The sequence below is a fragment of the Astatotilapia calliptera genome, chromosome 18 (assembly GCF_900246225.1).
Source record: "Astatotilapia calliptera chromosome 18, fAstCal1.2, whole genome shotgun sequence".
Classification (NCBI taxonomy): Eukaryota; Metazoa; Chordata; class Actinopteri; order Cichliformes; family Cichlidae; genus Astatotilapia; species Astatotilapia calliptera.
In genome coordinates this window covers 34,817,051-34,836,634 of record NC_039319.1, presented here as the reverse complement: position 1 = coordinate 34,836,634, position 19,584 = coordinate 34,817,051, and the positions used below count along the sequence as shown (strand labels likewise).

The following is a 19,584-nucleotide window of genomic DNA, read 5'->3' as shown; positions in this document are numbered from 1 at the left end:
GATCAATCATTTGCTAATCCATAACTACTTAAATACTGTGGACAACAATTTACAGAACTGCATTTCTTTTAATGAGCCCTTCACTTCACTAAGAGGACAAAACCCGTCCTTAATGGCGTGCTAACGTTATAGCAACATTCTTATTGTAAAGAAATAGAAAAGATGTCATTACAAAAATATTAATGCCAAAAATATCAGCATTTGACATTTACTGTATTGTTTTTTACATTTCTTCTATTATGACCACACAGACATGTAATCACACATTACCGAGTAGATTACAGATGTTTTTAGTCCAGATGTCCTGCAGATGCAGATGACAAATTAAGCGATAGTCACAAGTATTGTTGCGCGCCAGGATTTTATGGTTTTACAGATTTACAGTGGCCCTGAGAGTTCAAATGGACTGCAGTTTAAGAAAAACCCCAACAAATAGAAAAATGCTGCAAAAGTACTTCACATGTTTGGGTGTGTGTCACTTCCACAGCTGCTTCGTCACAGTAATGTGTTCCCAAAAACACTTCTGTGTGTTGTGAGATTTTGGTTTTTCTACTTCCTTTGTGTTTTATTTCTCTTCTTTTTCTTCCAGGTTTTATGTGCCTTTGCTGCATTTTTCTGTTTGCTGGTGTTTTCATAATTTCCGGTGTTTAGGGCCGCCATATTTACGCACAAGGTTAGAGATTTTGGACGGGGCTCAGGAACATCTTTTTTCTCTCCCTGCAGAAACCGTTAGAGAGACGACTTCGGCACATCAGGCTCTGCTCGTAGCCAAGAACATCGACCATTTCCCTGCTAACCAGGAGCGTCTGAAGGAGGGCACCGTTGATGTGTGGTGGATCGTACATGATGGTGGACTGCTCATGCTTCTGCCTTTCTTACTTAGTCAGCACAAGGTGTGTCTTTGTTTGTGTTGCCTAAATTATCTTTTTACTTTAAGATTCTTTAGTTGAATTTAAATATGAACCGTTCAAGAAAAAACAAGGACTCCAAAGTAAGATAAAAATCAATAATTATATAAATTGCCACAGTAAGCAGGATGAATAGAGTGCATTTATATACACCGTTAAAATTTGTCTCAATGTTCTCACCGTTAGCATTGTGGCTGCTGTCTTCCAGCCAGAAGTTTCCTTTTGAAATGAGTGTATGCTAACTTACTGGCTAATACTAGCAAGCTTCGTTATCAAGCTGCTTCCATATCTGCTAATTAATGCTAAGCAACATACAAATGCAAAAAGTGCCCTCACTAGACTTTTGTACATCCTTCATCACACAGCAGCGATACCAAGTGTTCTGAACATCACAAATAAAGTCTTGAGTTCAGTTCTTGAGGAAGCTAAACCTGTCAATCAAAACGGCCACACCCCTGACTTTAAGCCATAGGAATGCCCAAAAGGGGGAAATCTTACAAACACATCACCACATGCATGTTGTTGTGAATGTGTTTTGTTATTTATGGAGACCAAAACCATGTTGGTACCAGGCTGTAAACATGTAAGTTACAAGGCTAAAGTTTGCACTTTAACATGAGAGTTAAAAAGATCATGATCAAGTCACTTTTGGAATCAGCCTCAAGTGGTCATGTGGGGAACTGCGCCTCGAAGGTGGCTGCATTTCTCAGTCCCGTAGGTTCTGACTTGACAATTACCATATGGGACTACATTTAATCAACTTCAACCAAAATTAAAATTACTCTTCTTTTAACCTTTAAACATTTTCCCCAAAGATTTGTAGTAAATAGCCGTTGACCTGTTTGCAAATCAAGATCTTTTGCTAACAGCTTCTAATGCGGGGGGTGGGCAATCCCAGGCCTCGAGGGCCGGTGTCCTGAAGGTTTTAGATCACACCTTGGGTCAACACACCTGAATCACATGATTAGTTCGTTACCAGGCCTCTGGAGAACTTCAGAACATGTTGAGGAGCTAATTTATCCATTTAAATCAGCTGTGTTGGTTCAAGGACACATCTAAAACCTGCAGGGACACCGGCCCTCGGGGCCTGGAGTTGCCCACCCCTGTCACACAGTTTAATATTGATGCAGAGCCTGCCGGCCTTCAGTCATAATAAAATAATAAAAGCAGGTCTTTAATCTTTCGTGCTGCACTCAGGTGGCCTATTAATTGAGCTGGATAAAAGATGGGCGTGTTGCTCTGGGTGGTTGGTTATAATAACTTTTTCTGTTTAGGTATGGAGGAAGTGCAAAATGCGAATCTTCACTGTGGCACAGATGGATGACAACTCCATTCAGATGAAGAAAGATCTCCAGATGTTTCTCTACCAACTGCGTCTAAATGCAGTGGTGGAGGTAGTGGAGATGGTGAGACTGTCTACACTTTTAATTCACTTTTAAATCTGCATTAGATTACTTAATATGATAATAGTTCCATACCTACTCATACTGAATTTGCAGATGCTCTCTCTCCCTGTAGCATGACAGTGATATCTCAGCTTTCACCTATGAGAAGACGCTGGTGATGGAGCAGAGATCTCAAATGCTCAAACAGATGCAGCTGTCCCGCACAGAGAGGGAGAGAGAGGTAAAGGGACACATACTGGACATCCTTAACGTTTTTCAAATGATTGTAAAGCGATGTATAAGCTGGTTATTTTGGCATATTTTAATGTTTTCCTGCAAGACTTTTATGATGGTCATATGATGGATTTGTTAAAACAAACATATCAACAATAATTAATATTTTTATAATGACAGGATTTAGGAAAAACTGCTTAAATATTAAGGTGTTGCAAAAGTCTTCACGGTCTGTTCTGCTGTTCTTGACCTTTGACCTTTTCCCCCTAATCACTGCGTTGTGAATGGACAATGGGCTCAGATTCAGAGCATCACGGATGTATCGCGTGCCTCCATAAAGAGGAAGAAGTGTTCGAGTGCCGACGCCCCGCCCCTCTACTCTCAGTGCATTCCAGAGGATGAGGTAGCCATGGCAACTAGACCAAACAAACAACCCTGGAGCCGTCGCTCTATCCCATTCATCATCTTTACCATCCTAATCTATTCATAACCGCCGGAATGCTTTAGACAGTGCTCTGAATTAACTCATTTGTTAAGTGTATGCATGAGCTTGTTTCGGCTGTTCACCCTCCAGGATGTTGCTAACAGAGTGTCAGAAACCAAAAACAGCCGCTAGGGGGACACAAAGTCCTCCCTGAGCGGCAGGCACCAAAATATCAGTCATGACTATTTCCTCCCAAATCTTCATCTTTTGATTTGTGCCCATCTTCAGATTTTAAGATGTGGAACTCTCAATGAGCGGTCAGTTGCCTTATACATGTGCAGGTCTGACACAAAGAATAATGTCACTAGTTTTGCATCATGCACCATCATTTTTTCCCCCTATCATGCATGCATTTTTGCACTGGAGAGCTGGAACGACACATTTTACCTATAGGTAAGAGAGCATGTCCAGGGTTCTGCATGAAGCTTATTTGTTTTAACATCGGTCCTGTTTCTTGTCTCTTGCCAAGCGCTTGTACATAGGAGCAGTGATTGTTGAGGTTTTCTCTTTTTCTCTCTTATTGTAATTTTACCGTACAATATAAAGCACCTCGGGCCAGCTATTTTTGTAATTTAGTGCTTTATAGATACAATTTACTACTACAATATAGATTTGTTCAGCACCTTTCAAGAAACTCAACGACACTTTATTAAAACAATAATAAAAAATCTAGAAATTAAAGAAGAGGTGAGTTTTGAAGAACGGATGGGAGTTTTAAAGAAGATATGGAGGTTGGTGCGAGGGACAGAAAAGAGCCCCATGGCTGAGGATCACATCATCCAAGGCTGCATGTATGGGTGGCCAGACAGGTACTGAGGGCCCAGGTCATTAACAGGATTTATAAATGAGCAGAAGCAACTTGTAAATGATGCGTGACGTGACCAGGAGCCAGTTGAGCTTTATGTGGAGTGATATGTTGGGGGTCCCAAATGGGACTCCATTGCAGCCAGATAGCGCCAAAGAGTCAGTGAGCGATGACCAAAGTCAAGAGATGTTCATTAGACGAAGAAAAGCTGCTTTGGTGACAGATTTATAATAACCCTGGAATAAAAGTGTAGAACATTATAACATTATAAAGTGCCACAACTGTTGTTGTGATTACGTGCTATATAAATTAAATTTAAATTAAATTGAGTCCAGGGGTTGCTGAGATGGGGGGGGATCACCCATGTCGATGAAGAGCTCCATTCTTCTGGAGCAGGGTCTTGATGGCCACAAGCAAAAGCACAGTGCTATTGCTTTTGAGCTAGGTAGTTAAAATCCATGTTGTAATTTCATGCAGACGTTTGGTCAAGGAGCTTTGATTGTGGAGAGTTTAGCACTGACAGCTGTGTGTTGTCAGCATAAGAATGGAAACAGAAACCATGGCACCACTGCCCATGAGGGAGCATGTAGATGGTGAAGAGAAGGGGTCCAAGCACAGAGCCTTGAGGCACCCCATGGTTAACTGGAATAGAGGTGGAGCAAGAGTCTCCTAAGGTGACAAGCTGTGTTCAGTTGGAAAAGTAGGACTGAAACTGTGAGAGTTCAGTACCAGTGAGGCCAAGAAAGCCAGCCAGAGGTGAGAGAGAAGAATGGTGTGAGAATCAGTGCCAAAGGCTGCAGAAAGGTCCACAGGGTCAGAGTCTGCCCTGTTGGTGATGGGAATCATTGAGGCAGTTTGGAAGCGCGTGCCTAGTCCAAAGGTGTCTGCATGGGGTCCCAGATGCAGGTGGAGACTTGAGTCAAAGAGAACCACTTTTAAAAATGTAAAAACAAGTCCTGCAAAAGAATATGCAGAAGGTTTTGCACATATGAATTTGCAGGTTTTTAATAATTTAGTCATATATAGAAGTGTTACCATCACATGAGGGAAGCTGAGGCTTTTCTTCATTCATGTGATTCTTTGAGTCTGCATGTACTTTATGCTCTTAAACATATCGCTTGACTGCTGTCATGTCAGACATTTCTTCTCATCATTTTTTCTTTCCATATTAGAATGTCTCCATTTCCTGAAAAGCTGTGGTATTCAGTATCAGCTCTCCTAATGAAAGATTAAGGGTGAAGATCACGGAACTAATAAGACTTTATATCCTGTCACCGTCTGTTCAGGCTCAGCTGATTCACGACCGGAACACAGCATCTCATTCTGCAGCGAATGACAAGGCTGCTGGCGCCACTTCTGATCGTGTCCACATGACCTGGACCAAAGACAAACTGCAGAATGAGAGGAACAAACACAAAGAAAACATGGCAGTGAAAGACATGTTCAACATGAAACCGTAAGTAGAGCTAAGTATGCTGCCTCACACTTTTGACACATACATAAACAGAATTTAGAATATATATTGCAAGAAAGTGGCATTGCAAATTTACTCAAAATGTTGCAGGAGGGATTCCTGGAGTGACAGCGTGATGATTTAAATACAATCTCTGAATATTTAGAGGCTATATTTTGCTATTAATGTTGGATGTGTGTCCTCTATCCTCTATCCCCCATCCTCTATCCTCTAGTGAGTGGGAGAATCTGTAAGTAACTTTCACTTCTTGGCTGCATGTGCTTGAACTTTTTCACGTGTGAAATAATCTCTGTTGGCATGCTGGTAGAAAAGCGATTAACTAGTTCATGCATGCATACGTGATGAGACAAAAAGCTCGTGCTTTTATCACAAGGAAACTGCATCCATCTGCATTTGCATCCTTCATTGTCATCCCCAATCTTTTATACTGCACTTGAGTGGACAGATGAATGATAGTATAGCATACTTTAGAAGATGATTGACTGTGTTGCATGATTTTTTGTTAAATTAAAGACCTTGTTAATGTCTCTGGTTAAACATAGCAACCACTCTAATGTGCGGAGGATGCACACAGCGGTGAAACTGAACGAGGTGGTGGTGAAGAAATCCTGTAACTCGGAGCTCGTCTTGCTGAACATGCCGGGCCCACCAAAGAACAAGAAAGGGGATGACAACTGTATCCTTTTTCAAAGTACCAGCAGTATTAAGCCCTTAACTGGATTTTTCTTTCAGTCTGTGAGTTGTTCAGTCATTTAGTCAACCACAGTAGATAAACTGTTTGATATTTAGACACCCACTTTCTTGCTATTAATATGAGATTAGTCAAAGCACTTAGAGCAGAGCGATATGACCAAAAATATTTATCAAGCTATACATTTGAAAATTTGCGATAATGATATAACTGACGATATAATTGACACTAGACAAAATACTTTACAACTCCACAACTTTATTAGTGCAAAAATAAGCAGCTGTTTTTTATGTGCATTAAAGTTATATAAAAACGTAACAGTGCAAATTCCTTGCTGATAGTTTAACCAAAAGGCATTTCCAGTGGAAACTGGCCAACATATCCTCAGCATAACCATGTATAATATCCACAAAACTTAAAAAGAGGTTATCCGGTTGTTAAGTCTGACGTCACTAGCCGTGTCTGGACCTAAACTCCGCTGCAGGTCCATATATCAAACGATCACTGTGGCATTACTGAGAGTTGAAAAACTGTCTAAAGTCTTTCATCTTTAATAAAATGATCAGCATTCTGCTCTACCAGGTGTAACAATTGAGTTTAACATCCAGGCATCCATGAAAACGGAATTTATGACATTTAACGGAGTTAGAAGTTAGCAGGAAGTTAGCTCGCTAGCTTATATCTAAATACAATATAGCATGTCCTGACTGCGGGGTTTTGGAAACAAATTAAAACGTACAGCTCTGTTATCACTTCCAGCATAAATGAAGACAGAAAACTAAACAGCAGTGACGTTTGTAGGGTTACTGAAGTTGGGCTAGCTGGTATATAATGATGTGCTACGTGACCGCTAGCGACACAGCTATGTTAGCATAATATAAACAAGCTAACTTTTTTTCCACTGGATAAAAGTTACTGTGAGTGTTCTCGGTCAGGAACAAATGTAATCGCATGGCAGGATGCTGTAAAAGGACCAAACTTCAGCCAGGAGAACAACTGAGATAATCCATCCATAATACGAGGTTAGTCATTCATATACTGCTGCATGGGCTGGGCTGTAGTTACATCCTAAGGTTTTAAAAACTGAGCTTAAATAAATGATTAGCGGTAATAAAAGCCGAGGGAGGTCAACAGTGATCACTGACTGTTTTAGGAGCTTTTTGAGATTAAATAGAAGAAAATACAAAACATTAAACATGTTAACAACACAAAAGCCATATTAAACGCAGACTACTTTAGACCCGGAAGTAGGATTCGTCACGTCATCACTTAACGACCAGACACACACACACAATACGGTAATATTATGTTGAAGCACAGTACGTATCACTCCGCGAGACTCCTGCCTACAAAAGCGGTAATGCTCCGACAATCCATCAAGCGGAGCGGGTTCGTAGCTTAGCAAAATCGTCCTAAAACATTTGACAGATTTTCGAGCGCCACATAAAATCGTTTCGAGGTCAGTAAACACAACCAGAGTTCATACATAAGGCACACGGGATTATAAGGTGCTCTGTCGATTTTCAGAAAAATCAAAGGATTGATTTTAAGTGTGCCGTATTTTCCAAAAAACACGGTAGTAACGATGACCCGCTAGCATGCGCTACCAAAAATAGTGCTTTGTTGTGTATCTGACGGTCGAAAGCTAAACCAGTTCCACACCACTGAAGCTGCAGCATTTTTACCAACCACTTCTGGTTCATCCGCTTCATTCAACGATCCGCTTTCGCCCTCCTCATTCTCCGTCGCCGCCGGCATGCTTTTTCCGCCATATGCGTATGAAAACATAGGCACACGCGTTTTACCCAAATTCTATCGCGATATTTCAATTTCTTGTCGTTGCCCAACATTATACCGGTATTACCGTGAACGGTATGATATGGCCCAGCCCTAATAGCACTGTCATGTTTGTATGCTAGAGTCAGCTAGCTTAACTAAGCATGGATAGATAGTCAACAATCGTGTCTTCTTCCAAAGGTTAAAAAAATCCTCCTAGAAGCATTTTAAAGCATATTGACTCAGTTAATGTCATTAATTAAACCACACTAAAACTGAACATAAAAAGTAAGATGCTGTTGTGAAAACGTTTTAATAGGACTCTAAGCAGTCTTATAAAAAACAAAGTAAATCCTTAATGTTTCCATATCTTCGTAACTCCAGGTTGAATTTTGGGTTATTTTTTACATTTTGGACCAATGTTAATTCTTTGCCCCAGTTCTAAGCTAAGTTAAGCTAAGCTATCCAACTATAACAGCAGTTCTATCCAGTCTTTAAGTGACGACGTATGAACCCGGCTTCCGGGTCCAGACTACTTTGCGTTTATTAAGGCTGTTGTGTTTTTAACATGTTTTAATGCTTTGTATCTTGTTTTATTTAATCTGAACAAGCCCCTAAAAGAAATGCAATTGCATTTGTGGAGCATTCATGTTAATTTTTGTTAAGTGGAAAAACATTAGCGTTCATCCTCCAGCTTCACTGTGATAATGTGTTTAGATTATGCTAATGTAGCACATTATAAAACAGCTAGCCCAACTTCAGTAACCCTACAAACATTACTGCTGTTTAGTTTTTCTGTCTTCATTTATGTTGGAAGTGACAGCAGAGCTGTACGTTTAATTTTTTCAGAAATCTCTCATTCAGAACATGCTATATCATGTTTGGGTGGAAACTAGCGAGCTAACTTCCTGCTAACTTCTAACTCCATTAAATTTAATAAATTCTGTTTTCATGGATGCCTGGATGTTAAAATTAATTACTACACCTGGTAAAGCAGCAACGCTGATCATTTTATTAAAGATGAAAGAATTTAGACAGTTTTTAGCTCTCAGTGATGCTGCACTGTTCGTTTGACTTTGGGACCTGAAGTGGAGTTTGGACCTGGAAACTGCTAATGACATCAGACCTAAAAACCCGATACTTAGAATAAAGATATTGAAGTGGCATTTACTGATTCATCCTGGTAAGAAAATAATAAAGCATATTGAGTCTAATAGTAGTGCATAACCCCCTTAACCAGAATGTGTGTCTCAGATATGGAGTTCCTGGAAGTTTTAATGGAAGGTCTAGACCGTGTACTGTTGGTTCGGGGAGGAGGTCGGGAGGTCATTACTATCTACTCCTAGCGCAAAGAGGTTCCTATTTTTTTGGACGTGTACTTTAAACGAACCATGTTTGGACACAAAGGCTTTAAGGTGGGACAGTGACAACAGACTTTGTTTTTTAAGAAGTCCAGTATTTCCAACCTCCTTAGATTACAATAACCTGGATGACTGATGAAGAGAAGAGTGCCACATTTGGACAACAAGGGACTCTGCATACAGCACAGCCTCAGCTTAGTGCAGAGTCTGGAAGTGAAGAGGATTGACTACAGACAGACCACTAGGGGCTCCACCACTCCAACTCCTCCAGATGAAAAAACATGAACTGCAGCTTGTTTTTGTTGCCTTTAGTGCAATCGTTGGTTTCACTGAGACATGCAGATATAGTGGAAACTGTCCTTTTACAGAGTACCCTAAAGATCACAGCAATGACTTTTATAGGAATACTTTTGCGTTTGGCAATAACATTCAATGATATTTCCTTTGTGATCTTTATTATTTATTTCCGTGCCAGTTGTGACACTTCATTGTAACAAATGTTTTACTTTGGGATGATTAAATGAGTTGAACATGTTTTTTAGCCAATATTGTGAAAGAATATCAAATGTGGAATAATGTGTTGATGACCATGAACAAACGTATGCTGCTCGTAACACACTAGGCCATTACTGTTTTTGTTGCCACAGATGGGAATGTGCCAAGCATAATGAAGATGTAATAGAGTGAAAATGATACAGATGATTTGCTGGTTTCAACGTTTCAGGACATTTTAATTATTGATGAGTTTGACTGAGTTTTTGTATGTTGTCATAATGTTAGTCTGTGAGCTCTTTCCTTAGACGCCACTACAGCTAGTGGCAAAGGATGCAATATGGAGTCTCTATAGTAGTGTTGTTGTTGTTGTTTTCATCATAGGTTAGTACTGATTCATCTCTTTTTAGGATGTTATTTAGCAAAAAACAAATATAACTTAAAGTCTGTATAATAATGAAGTTGTCATGTCTGATTATTTATGGCAATATGTTCTGTGCTAATTTTCTTTGGTAAAGGTAATAAGCATTAAGGTACCAGTACACTATAAAGGGGGGAAAAACAAGGCACAACAATGGATATGGACCTGGACAAAATGATGTGTGACAGCAAAACAACAATAATTAATTTGTGTCTACAGTAAATGTCAAATAGCCTGTGCACCTCTGTGGTGAAAGGAACCGATTGAGATGGTTGGTTTCTTGATGCCTCCAAAGCTGAGGTGTTTTGTACATATCCTACTGACAGGAAACCCCAAACCTAAGACAGACTGGAGGGATTATGCCGCTCGGCTGGCCCTGGAATGCCTCGGTAGGGACCTGGGGACAGCGGCTAGCGAGAGGGAGGAGGGAAGACTTGAAATCTCTGCTTAGACTGCTTGTGACCCTCAAAATGAGCTTATCCTCAATGTGAAGTGTTTGTAAAGACTTGGAAGGAACCTCCCATAACAATCACATAAAACATATCTATAAACACACAGAGACAAAGGGCAGGAAGCAGGAAGACGGTATGTAAAGGAAACGAAACTAAAGTAGTAGTCAGCCAGATATAGACCATTGTGATGTCTCTGATGACATTCTACTCCTCTCAATTTCTGCCTTTTGTTACAAAACACTTGAAATGCGTGCCAACAGTAAATATTTTATCCTCTTCAAAGTTTTATATTATTGTATCAAACTGAGTGGTGGTCTTTAGTCCAAATCTTTATAAACATATGTAAAGGGAAAGTGCTAAAAAAAAAAAAAATGTCTATGATATACTCAACACTACAAACAGAAAGGAAATTGTCTACCACGTATATTGAATTTAGATGGAAGAAAGAGGCCGGAATAGAGCTGAAGAAGAAGATTGGTCTAATATATGTAAAACTATAGCCACTACTTCCAGCTCCGAACTATGGAGAGAATTCACTTGGAAGAACACTATGAGGTTTTTTATTACACCTAAGATTAAAGAACACCAAAGCAAAAATGTTGACCAAGGGAAATATTGGAGGAGATGTGGATAGACTTCAGCAGGCCACTTCCATATCTTTTGGGAATGTCCTAAAATCTCTCCCTACTGGTCAGCTGTGATTGCACACACTAAACAGATAATTGGGTCCCAGCTTGAAGGGAGTTTCTGTGTTTTTTATTTAGGCAATATACCAAACAGACTAAAGAAACAGGATAGATACCGGCTACAGATACTGGCTGCCAGCAAGAAAGCTATTACACGCAAATGGCTGAATGAGGAAGCACCAAATGTTTCGGACTGGACAGAAATAATACATGAAATTCACACTATGGAACGACTAACCTTCTCTTTGAGACTATTTTCAGAAAAATATGAACAATATTGGGAGAAATGGAAATGCTTTCACAGAGAAATGACTGTAGACTCCTGTGTTATTTCTTTATAACATTTGTATTAATAAGATATTCTTTTTGTGTATATATAACTCTGAATTGGCAACCAAATATCAAAATTTTCTCCCCGATGATATAACTTTTTTTTCTAATATATTTTCTTATTTACGTCGACCCTGTCTGTGTTACTTCATGTTTAAATGAAGAAGAAAAAAACAATAAATATATAGTTTAAAAAAAACTGAGTGGTGACCAAGGTGATATTCTCTGGCCAGATGTATTGAGTTCTTGTCTGACCCAGAGGAGAGTAGTACTGAGAGTCTCTTACGTAAGCCTCTCAGGCTCAGTTTCCAAAAATTAATTTAGTTCTAAAATCATCACTGGCTCACAAAACAACAGAGCCCATCTTGGAGCTGCTGTAAGAAGGCTGTTGGGAAACTTGGCCCTGGATAAATGGCTTCCTGTTTTTCCCAGAGAGTGGTTAGCTGGGTCAGCACGCACAGAGCAACAATAACGACCTGCCCAGTCTGATGCTCTGATCACCATCTGAATTACAACTCTGTTACGCAGTCTGCTGTCCATAACCCTTGCTCCTTTTAAAGTGCAGGCTGTCCCTTCAGAACCGTTAACCTAATTTGACACTTTATTGTTGCCCCAATGAGAGTCTTGTCTGCTGGCCACAATCCACATAAAACCACGATGACCTCAAGTGTCAGTGTGTGAAACAATCCCCAAAGCTCATGAAATACTAAAATGGGTAAACGATGGGTTCACAGAGGATTCTATTTTTGCAAATCTTGGACTTTCAGCATCTCGTTTTTTCGTTAAGATTACATGGACTGCAGTCTACAGTAATGAACCCACATATGAGACATATAATAAATGAAAAATTAGACTTCGTTCCATCATTTTCTTCTGTTTATCCATATCAGGACTGCTGTTGGGCTAGAGTCTATTCCAACTGTGACTGAATGAGAGGTAGAGTATACCCCAGGCAGCTGCAAGGTACCTGAAAAGAGACTTAAGCTGGTGATAAAAAATAGTCTTTGGTTATCACCCTGCTGGTTTTCTGGAACTGAGGGAATCAATATAAAAGGAAAAGCTGCTGAGTCATCAGCTAATGCTACTGCTAGCTAGCATGAGTAACAAGGTGCATTCATATTTCACTGATATTACGTCAAATACTGATTTTGGCACTTAATAATAGTGTCTGTTTGTGTAAAATGAGATGAAATGCCACCTATCTGTTGCTCAGCATAGACATTGTTTATTAAGCTTTTGTACAAGTTGAGTGAACATTGAAAATTGACCCCCTCCTACAGCTGTCTCACTGCACTTCTAAGCATCGTTTTCTGCCTCAGCGAGCTATTGTTTTCAGGAGAAAAAAGTTCTTAAAACACATGATATACTTCCTGCCCAGTGCCATCCGATAGGAAAGGCTAGCAAATAGCTAGAAGACATAACAGACCTTTTCGCCGATATTAAACTTGACATTTCTCTCAGATACTTGTGGAAAGCAATCGAAAGCCCATATGGATTTACATTCAAGTGACAGAGCCCTCTGTGTGCCATTCAAACTCTGAGAAAAAGAATGAAAACGTGTGTTGTGATTGTACAGCAGAGTGACACCTTCTGAGAGTGGAAAAATTAGTTTAAAAAATGCACATCTGATACAAGAAATGTATGACCTTTACTACATGCTAATTTGTACAACCTGGACCCACCCAACCATCTCAAATGAATAATTTAACCCAAACATTACCGGCCTTTATTAAACTTGAAAGGCAGTAAGAACAGATTTCTCCTACCTAGGAGTCTAGATAGATATATAGATAGACAGAAAGAGTATAAATAGCACACGTGTCTTAGGAAGGGCATTTTCTCAGTATAAGGTGATGCAGTGAGCAAGAATGTAACTTTTCTTGTTCTCACAGACATTATCCTTCCAGAATCTGGTGATGCCGGGGTGTTAACATCATGACATGATTATTCCACAGATTCCCTTTGACCTTGTTGACCTGTTATCCTTTCATTCTGCTAGCTTGAGAAAGAATGTCTAAGAGGAGATTAAAACGGTCAAGCTCTGCTATTTTAAACTACTGCACTTGATCGAATATTGATTTGTTCTTTTTTAATATATCAATTCTGTGGTTAAATCCTCTGTCTTCTTTATTTAAACATTAAACATGTTCTTTGTTTTCTAATTTCTTAGAAATTAGGCTTTGTCTCATTTAGCCTAATGCTGCACACGTTAATCTCATAATTGGTACCTTTTTAGAGGTGCAAACATCTGCTCATTGTTAAGCAGAATCCTGTTCTTTTTTCATTTTAATTAAACTATTTGATTGGATGATGAAGCCTCTCCATGAACCATGGAGAGGCTAGTGTACACACATTATTAGTATCGTCATTTTCCTCTGAGGTGGCACCAAAACTTCCCGTATCACAGAAAAGCCTTGGTTGTTATATTGTAGGTGTTTATTGAATTACCATCAACTATATCTGACACACAGGTCAGTACAAAGTTACTTTATAGGAGAAAGGCAGTAAAGTGATCTCTCAGGGTGAGTGTGTACAGAATGAAACAGGGGATGGGGGAAGTGAGGATCACTGGGTGACCAACAACAAATCTTTGACCCAGGACAACCAGGAAGCTCCGGCCATGTTCTTTGACTTCGTCATTGTGTCACTCTTTCATTAGGAAGCATTACAGGATTTCTTTCACTTCAATGATACAAATATATCCCTGCAGGTACAATGAATGAAAGCACTCTAAACAGTATTGTACATAGAAAGTCGATTCACTGGTAGATGCGTTTAACTTTAAATAACAGCCCATCACGTTATTATCAATCAAAGGAAATTGTCTCAACCAGCAGGTTAACAAAGAAGGTCTAAAGAGTACGTTTTTTTCCTTCAAGCGAGTCAAATTTCCCAACTGTGTGGGTCCTAAGAGTCAGAGACAGAACTGAGGGAGTCTTTGTGCTGAGAGAGAGAGAGGGAGAGAGGGAGGGAGAGAGAGCAGCACTGTGACTTCAGGTCTGCACAGTCAGGCAGAGGGACCACAAAGTTTGCCTCACACATGTACTTGGAGTTTACTTCCAAAGCTGGATTTGCGTATTTACTGAAATGTCTCAGCGGTAAGAAGCTGTTATTTATATCTTACCTCAACATTTTCTGCATTTTTATTATTATTATTATTATTATTGAAATTATAAAAGCATTTCTCAGAGCAGACCTGTTCATTTCTTCTATACACTGCTAGATTTCTGCTATTACATTTCAGCTGGAATTTTAAATCGATGTCATGAACTTTTTTGCAGTGTGTTTTAACTTTCTTTTTTTTTTTAAGTCTATGCAGAATTTCTCCAAATGCAACTTTCATTATGTGTCTGATGTGTCTTCTTAGATGGTGTCTTACCATGCTGCTGTGCTGGCTGGCAGCGGCTCTGCAGGTTACAGAAGGTAAGGTTCACGCAGCTGCAGCTCAGCATGGCCTGTATAAAGAAAGTAACAGCTGGGACGGGTCTGCGATTGCAAAAAGAAAATGGGACAGTGACCCAGAGATGCTTGATCTAAGGAGGGACATGTTTCCTAGTGTTGATGATTAATCCCACTGAACTATAGACAGCAAAAGTGTTTTAAAGCGATCGACACATAATAAGTAAGCATATAAGTTAACTATGATGCCAAATTATTGATCTACGGTTGTAGACGTTTCTATACGGTATTTCTCAAGCGAGTCATTGTCTTTTAGGGATTTTAAGTGAACTTTCCTTAGGTGAGAGATGCTTGATGAAATTTCTCAGGGTAATGTTGAAACCTTACAAAAAAACAAACTATTGACAAATCCTAGTTGTTAAAAATGACTTTTAACAACTAGGATTTTCCTCTCAAAGACTAAAATCACAAGAATAAATCTTTCAGGAATGGACAATTCAGTGTCTGGTCTGCTAGCATGTCAACTAACTTACTAGTTTTTTATGCTGCACTCTCCTTTAGCTCAAATTATCATCTGATAAATATACATCAAAAAATCTAATTTTTGCTTTGGATTCATGCACAATTATTTGCTTATTCTCCAGCTAGATAACATCTGGTAATCATACATGATCTAGTAAAATAATTTAAGATTCTGATTTACATCATGTAAAACACTCAGACCTCACAGGCTTTTCTCCAAAAAGCATCTTTCTACCCTGTCCTCACTAATTCCCAAATAATTTGCAGAGCTTAAACTGGTGGAGAGTTCTTGTAAAACAAATGGCTTAAAACTTCCTCAAAATAGCAGTTAACCGTCTTTAATGCCAACAAAAGAGTCTGGACTTGAATCCACTGCTCTCACACAGATCCATTATGAGTCACACAATATGGTTCAGCCCCCTTCCCATTTCCATTATCACACCTCTGCCTGCTGTGGTGCTTTTCATTCAGCGGCTGCCTGCTGTGGGGCTCGGCTCACAGCTCAGCAGGAGAGTGATGGTTTATTTGTTTGTTTGGGAATGGGCCAGGCTTCCTCTGTCCCCTAAATCCTTTACGTATGATGATGTAGGTAGAAGTCAAACTCTGCACCAGGGTGAGAAGTGAAGTGTTTGTATGGTAATGCTGTGAGGGGGTTTCCTCTGTGTGTGTGTGTGTGTGTGTGTGTGTGTGTGTGTGTGTGTGTGTGTGTGTGCGTGCGTGTGTGTGCGTGCGTGCGTGCGTGCGTGCGTGCGCGCGTGTGTGTGTGTGTGTGTGTGTGTGCGTGCAGTGAGTTATGAGTGGCATGTTTTGATCCTGTGCCAGTTTGATGTCAGTGGTGTGTAGGTGATGTTTGACAATGGATGATAAAAATAATGTTAGAACATCTGGTTAGAACTCATGTTCTTGATATGTCTCGGAAAGACTTGTCAACACTGAGATATTGATTATTCACACAGCTCGTGACACTGTGCGCGCCCACAGCACCCAGAGAAAGCAGCAACCTGTGGGTTGAGACTTGAGGCAAAAAGCTACAGCTCCTCCGATAGCAGCTCGAGGCTAACAAAATGAGTCAGTGCCTTTCGATCTCGTCTTAAAATGCAGAAATCCAGCAATGACATTAATACGTTTACAGTCTAGAGTGTACAGCACCCCACAGCTGTTTTAACCCAAAAAAAAACAGCTGTGTGAGTTGATTTGGTCCTAGAAGCTTGTGGTGGTTATTTGGGACGGTTAAGGAAGCATTATTCTGTCTGAAGACTTGGAAGTGGGCAAGGTTCCCTCACCCCTAACCAGTCACCACAGATGGCTGTGCCGCTTAGTTCTAGTAAAAGAAGTTCTTAATACTTGAGCATACCAAGACATTTTGGACAATGTCATGCTTCCAGCTTTGTAGGAAAAGTTTAGGGATCCACACATTAGTGCACAAAGCGTGGGCCATAACGACATGGAGTCTGGTGTAGAAGATCTTGACTGGCCTGTGCAGAGTTCTGACTTCAACCCAACAGAAAACCTTTGGGATGAATTTAAGTGGAAGGCAGACGAGTGAATATTTTTGATAATACAGTGTGGGCCTGAAATGTAAACAAACTTGGGTCTACACTGATACAACCTAAAGATTTTGGAAATCAATCAGCTCACCCTGAACATGGATAGTTTTCACCTATGAACTCCCGATAGTGTCATTTCACAAAGATGTCCTTACATGTAGCACAACAGGAAATTCTTCATGTCAGATACATTCTTACAACGTGAGCATGTTATGTAGCAGTCCTTGGTGGACGCAAAGACAAACGAAGCCCACTTCCTCACTGTGAATTCTTCTCACACACAAATGTCCCATTGGTCACTGCTGTTAACCTGGCAGTTTAAAATCAGTTTAATGTCCACTGGATGCATGTCTAGAATATATGAGTGCTCTGTCCAAACGAGCCAGTGGGAAAAACACTCTCCTGAGTTTAGAAACTTGAAATCAGATAACTTCTTTTAGGTATGCTTTTAAGGGCTGAAATCACAACACTGGACTTAAATTTAGTGGTCAGAGTGGACTTCATCGTCATTCATGATTTACACATTTGTAGACTACACTGCAATTTCAGCTGAAAACTGTTTTCCATACTTCAGACCCCCACTCCCCCACCGAAAAAAATGCCCCAGCTCCAGGAACCTTCACTTTCCATTTACCGTTGGTTGAATTGCCCTGAAAGGATTCAATGTTTAGCCAATATAAATGAATGTGAGGTGAGCCCAGTAGGAGTCTTGTTTCTGACGTGTTTCCTCTGTACAGTAAAACCAAGTCATATTATTGTGCTGCTGACAATGTCAGTCCTGTTAGTGTAAAAACCTTAGTTATAGCCAAATGTCAACTCAATTCTCTCTGCTGCCCACAACATAATTTCCGCCATTTACTAGCACTTGACAGTTGCCCGCCTTTCTTTTTAACAGTTTTACCCAAGACCTCACATCACTTTTACTCCTGACCTTATTCAGTCTCTGATGTTACTGGAGTAAAACTCCCTCCAAGCTCCCTTTGGTGTTTTATGACTAAAACCTGGAAAGCAAGCATGTTATAGAGGTGTATCAAAGACCCTTTACCTAAATGTCTTCAGTATATTACAGCACTGAGAGCCCTCGCTGCAGTCCCACGTCCTGCCTGGAATGTGCTCATTCAGCCAGAGTGACTTTGATTTGAACACAGTTGGGCACAATGGGCCAACTGTAAAAGGTGCCATTGGTTTATGAGTGTAACGGTCAGCTCTGTTTTTAATGGGGGGGAAAAGTCTCAGCATAATGGGTGTTTCTTTGAGGGTCCTTTCAATTTCCAGTCAAAATAGCCTTTCTTTCATATTTTCCATGATGTGATGCTCAAAGAGGTGATGTAGTGCTCTGACTTTGGGACCCTTTAGCATTTTCAGAAAAACTGCGTGTGCCTGGGTTCAAAATGAGGAAAGAAGGGGGATTTGTGCTGCTGCCGAGGAAATGAAAGGAATATCAGAAGCATTTATTGGTTTGACCTGATGATTTTTTTGAAGATAAATATTCAGATTTACAGCTTGAAGTAATGGCTTTTAAAAAACAAACATAACATTCAAGAGAAGCTGTTTGTTGTTGCTGTTTGAGTACACTGTTTCCATGGTTTCTTTCGAAAAAGCTGGCCATGAATCACTATCATTGTGTGTCTCTTACACTCTATCTGTGCTTTGGGGCATCAAGCATATAAAGACAGCATTTTTCCAACTGAAAAAAAGTCTGAAACTTCACTAATTTATGTGAGTTAAGCTTCTGTATTTGCACAATTAATCGCAATTGTTTTAAGCTTTATTTTGATTGGCTGTGACTTTTGGCTTTTCTCCCATCTTCCTCCAGAACCTGGTTCTGTCAGAGGTTTCTTCCTCTTAAAGGGGATTTTTTCCTTCCCACTGTCACCAAGTAGGGTTTTCTCTGTATTATTGTAGGGTTTTACCTTATCAGCTTTTCACACTGATGAAAAAGTAGAAAAAGTTTTGCAACTGGGCGTTTAGAGCTTTTAGCACATTAAGTGAAACTTGTACTTGTTCTTTAAACTCAAAGAACTCAAAGAAGTCCAGCAGATGCTTTTCTCTCCAAGCTCTTTAGACTATGATGACCTGGATGACTGAGAACCTTCACAGACTAATCTTGTTGTACGAATCTTTGGTCGTGTTGAATATGAGCATCAATCACTATAACATAATACAGTATATTATAAAGATAGGGACACACATGATACCATGGGGGGGGGGGGGGGGGGGGGGGGGCGCTGAGCTTCATCTGAATTGTTTAGCAGTGTTTATCACTCTTGCAAATGTCTCTGCATAGCCTCACAGCTAAATGTTAAACCAGTGTTTTAGAGACATAAAGATACGTAACTCTCATGAAACTGGTGCATGTACAGAGCACATACACACAAGAACCTGACACAGAAACCAAATGAAGAAATGTCCTGCTTCTCCAACTTTTGATACACGTTGTCATTTTGAACACAATATTTCCAGATGATTTCAGAGAAGGAGAACGTTTTAAGTTTAACTTATGAAACTTATGAAACTCTTAACTGAGCCACTTCCCACAAATATGCCACATTTAAAACCTTCTTGAGAGTTCGGGTGGACATCAGCGTAGTTAGTTTTTTGTATATGTAAGGAAAAT

General features: G+C 39.9%; 2 protein-coding genes across 2 annotated transcripts in view; both read left to right on the top strand.

Moving 5' to 3' along the window:
* Positions 1–10,067, top strand: part of LOC113010128 (solute carrier family 12 member 7-like) — a 41,103-nt gene extending 31,036 nt beyond the window's left edge. Inside the window, exons 20-27 of the mRNA XM_026149006.1 lie at positions 724–893; positions 2,183–2,314; positions 2,427–2,534; positions 2,829–2,930; positions 5,103–5,272; positions 5,505–5,519; positions 5,833–5,966; positions 9,012–10,067. Of these exons, the coding sequence (XP_026004791.1) occupies positions 724–893; positions 2,183–2,314; positions 2,427–2,534; positions 2,829–2,930; positions 5,103–5,272; positions 5,505–5,519; positions 5,833–5,966; positions 9,012–9,103 (923 nt within the window). The 3' untranslated portion in view covers positions 9,104–10,067. The remainder of the gene's footprint in view (positions 1–723; positions 894–2,182; positions 2,315–2,426; positions 2,535–2,828; positions 2,931–5,102; positions 5,273–5,504; positions 5,520–5,832; positions 5,967–9,011) is intronic.
* Positions 10,068–14,471: 4,404 nt separating this feature from the next.
* The window catches only part of col15a1b (collagen, type XV, alpha 1b), a 55,406-nt gene continuing 50,293 nt past the window's right edge, over positions 14,472–19,584 (top strand). The window contains exons 1-2 of the mRNA XM_026149481.1: positions 14,472–14,597; positions 14,867–14,922. Coding sequence (XP_026005266.1) covers positions 14,587–14,597; positions 14,867–14,922 — 67 coding nt within the window. The 5' untranslated portion in view covers positions 14,472–14,586. The remainder of the gene's footprint in view (positions 14,598–14,866; positions 14,923–19,584) is intronic.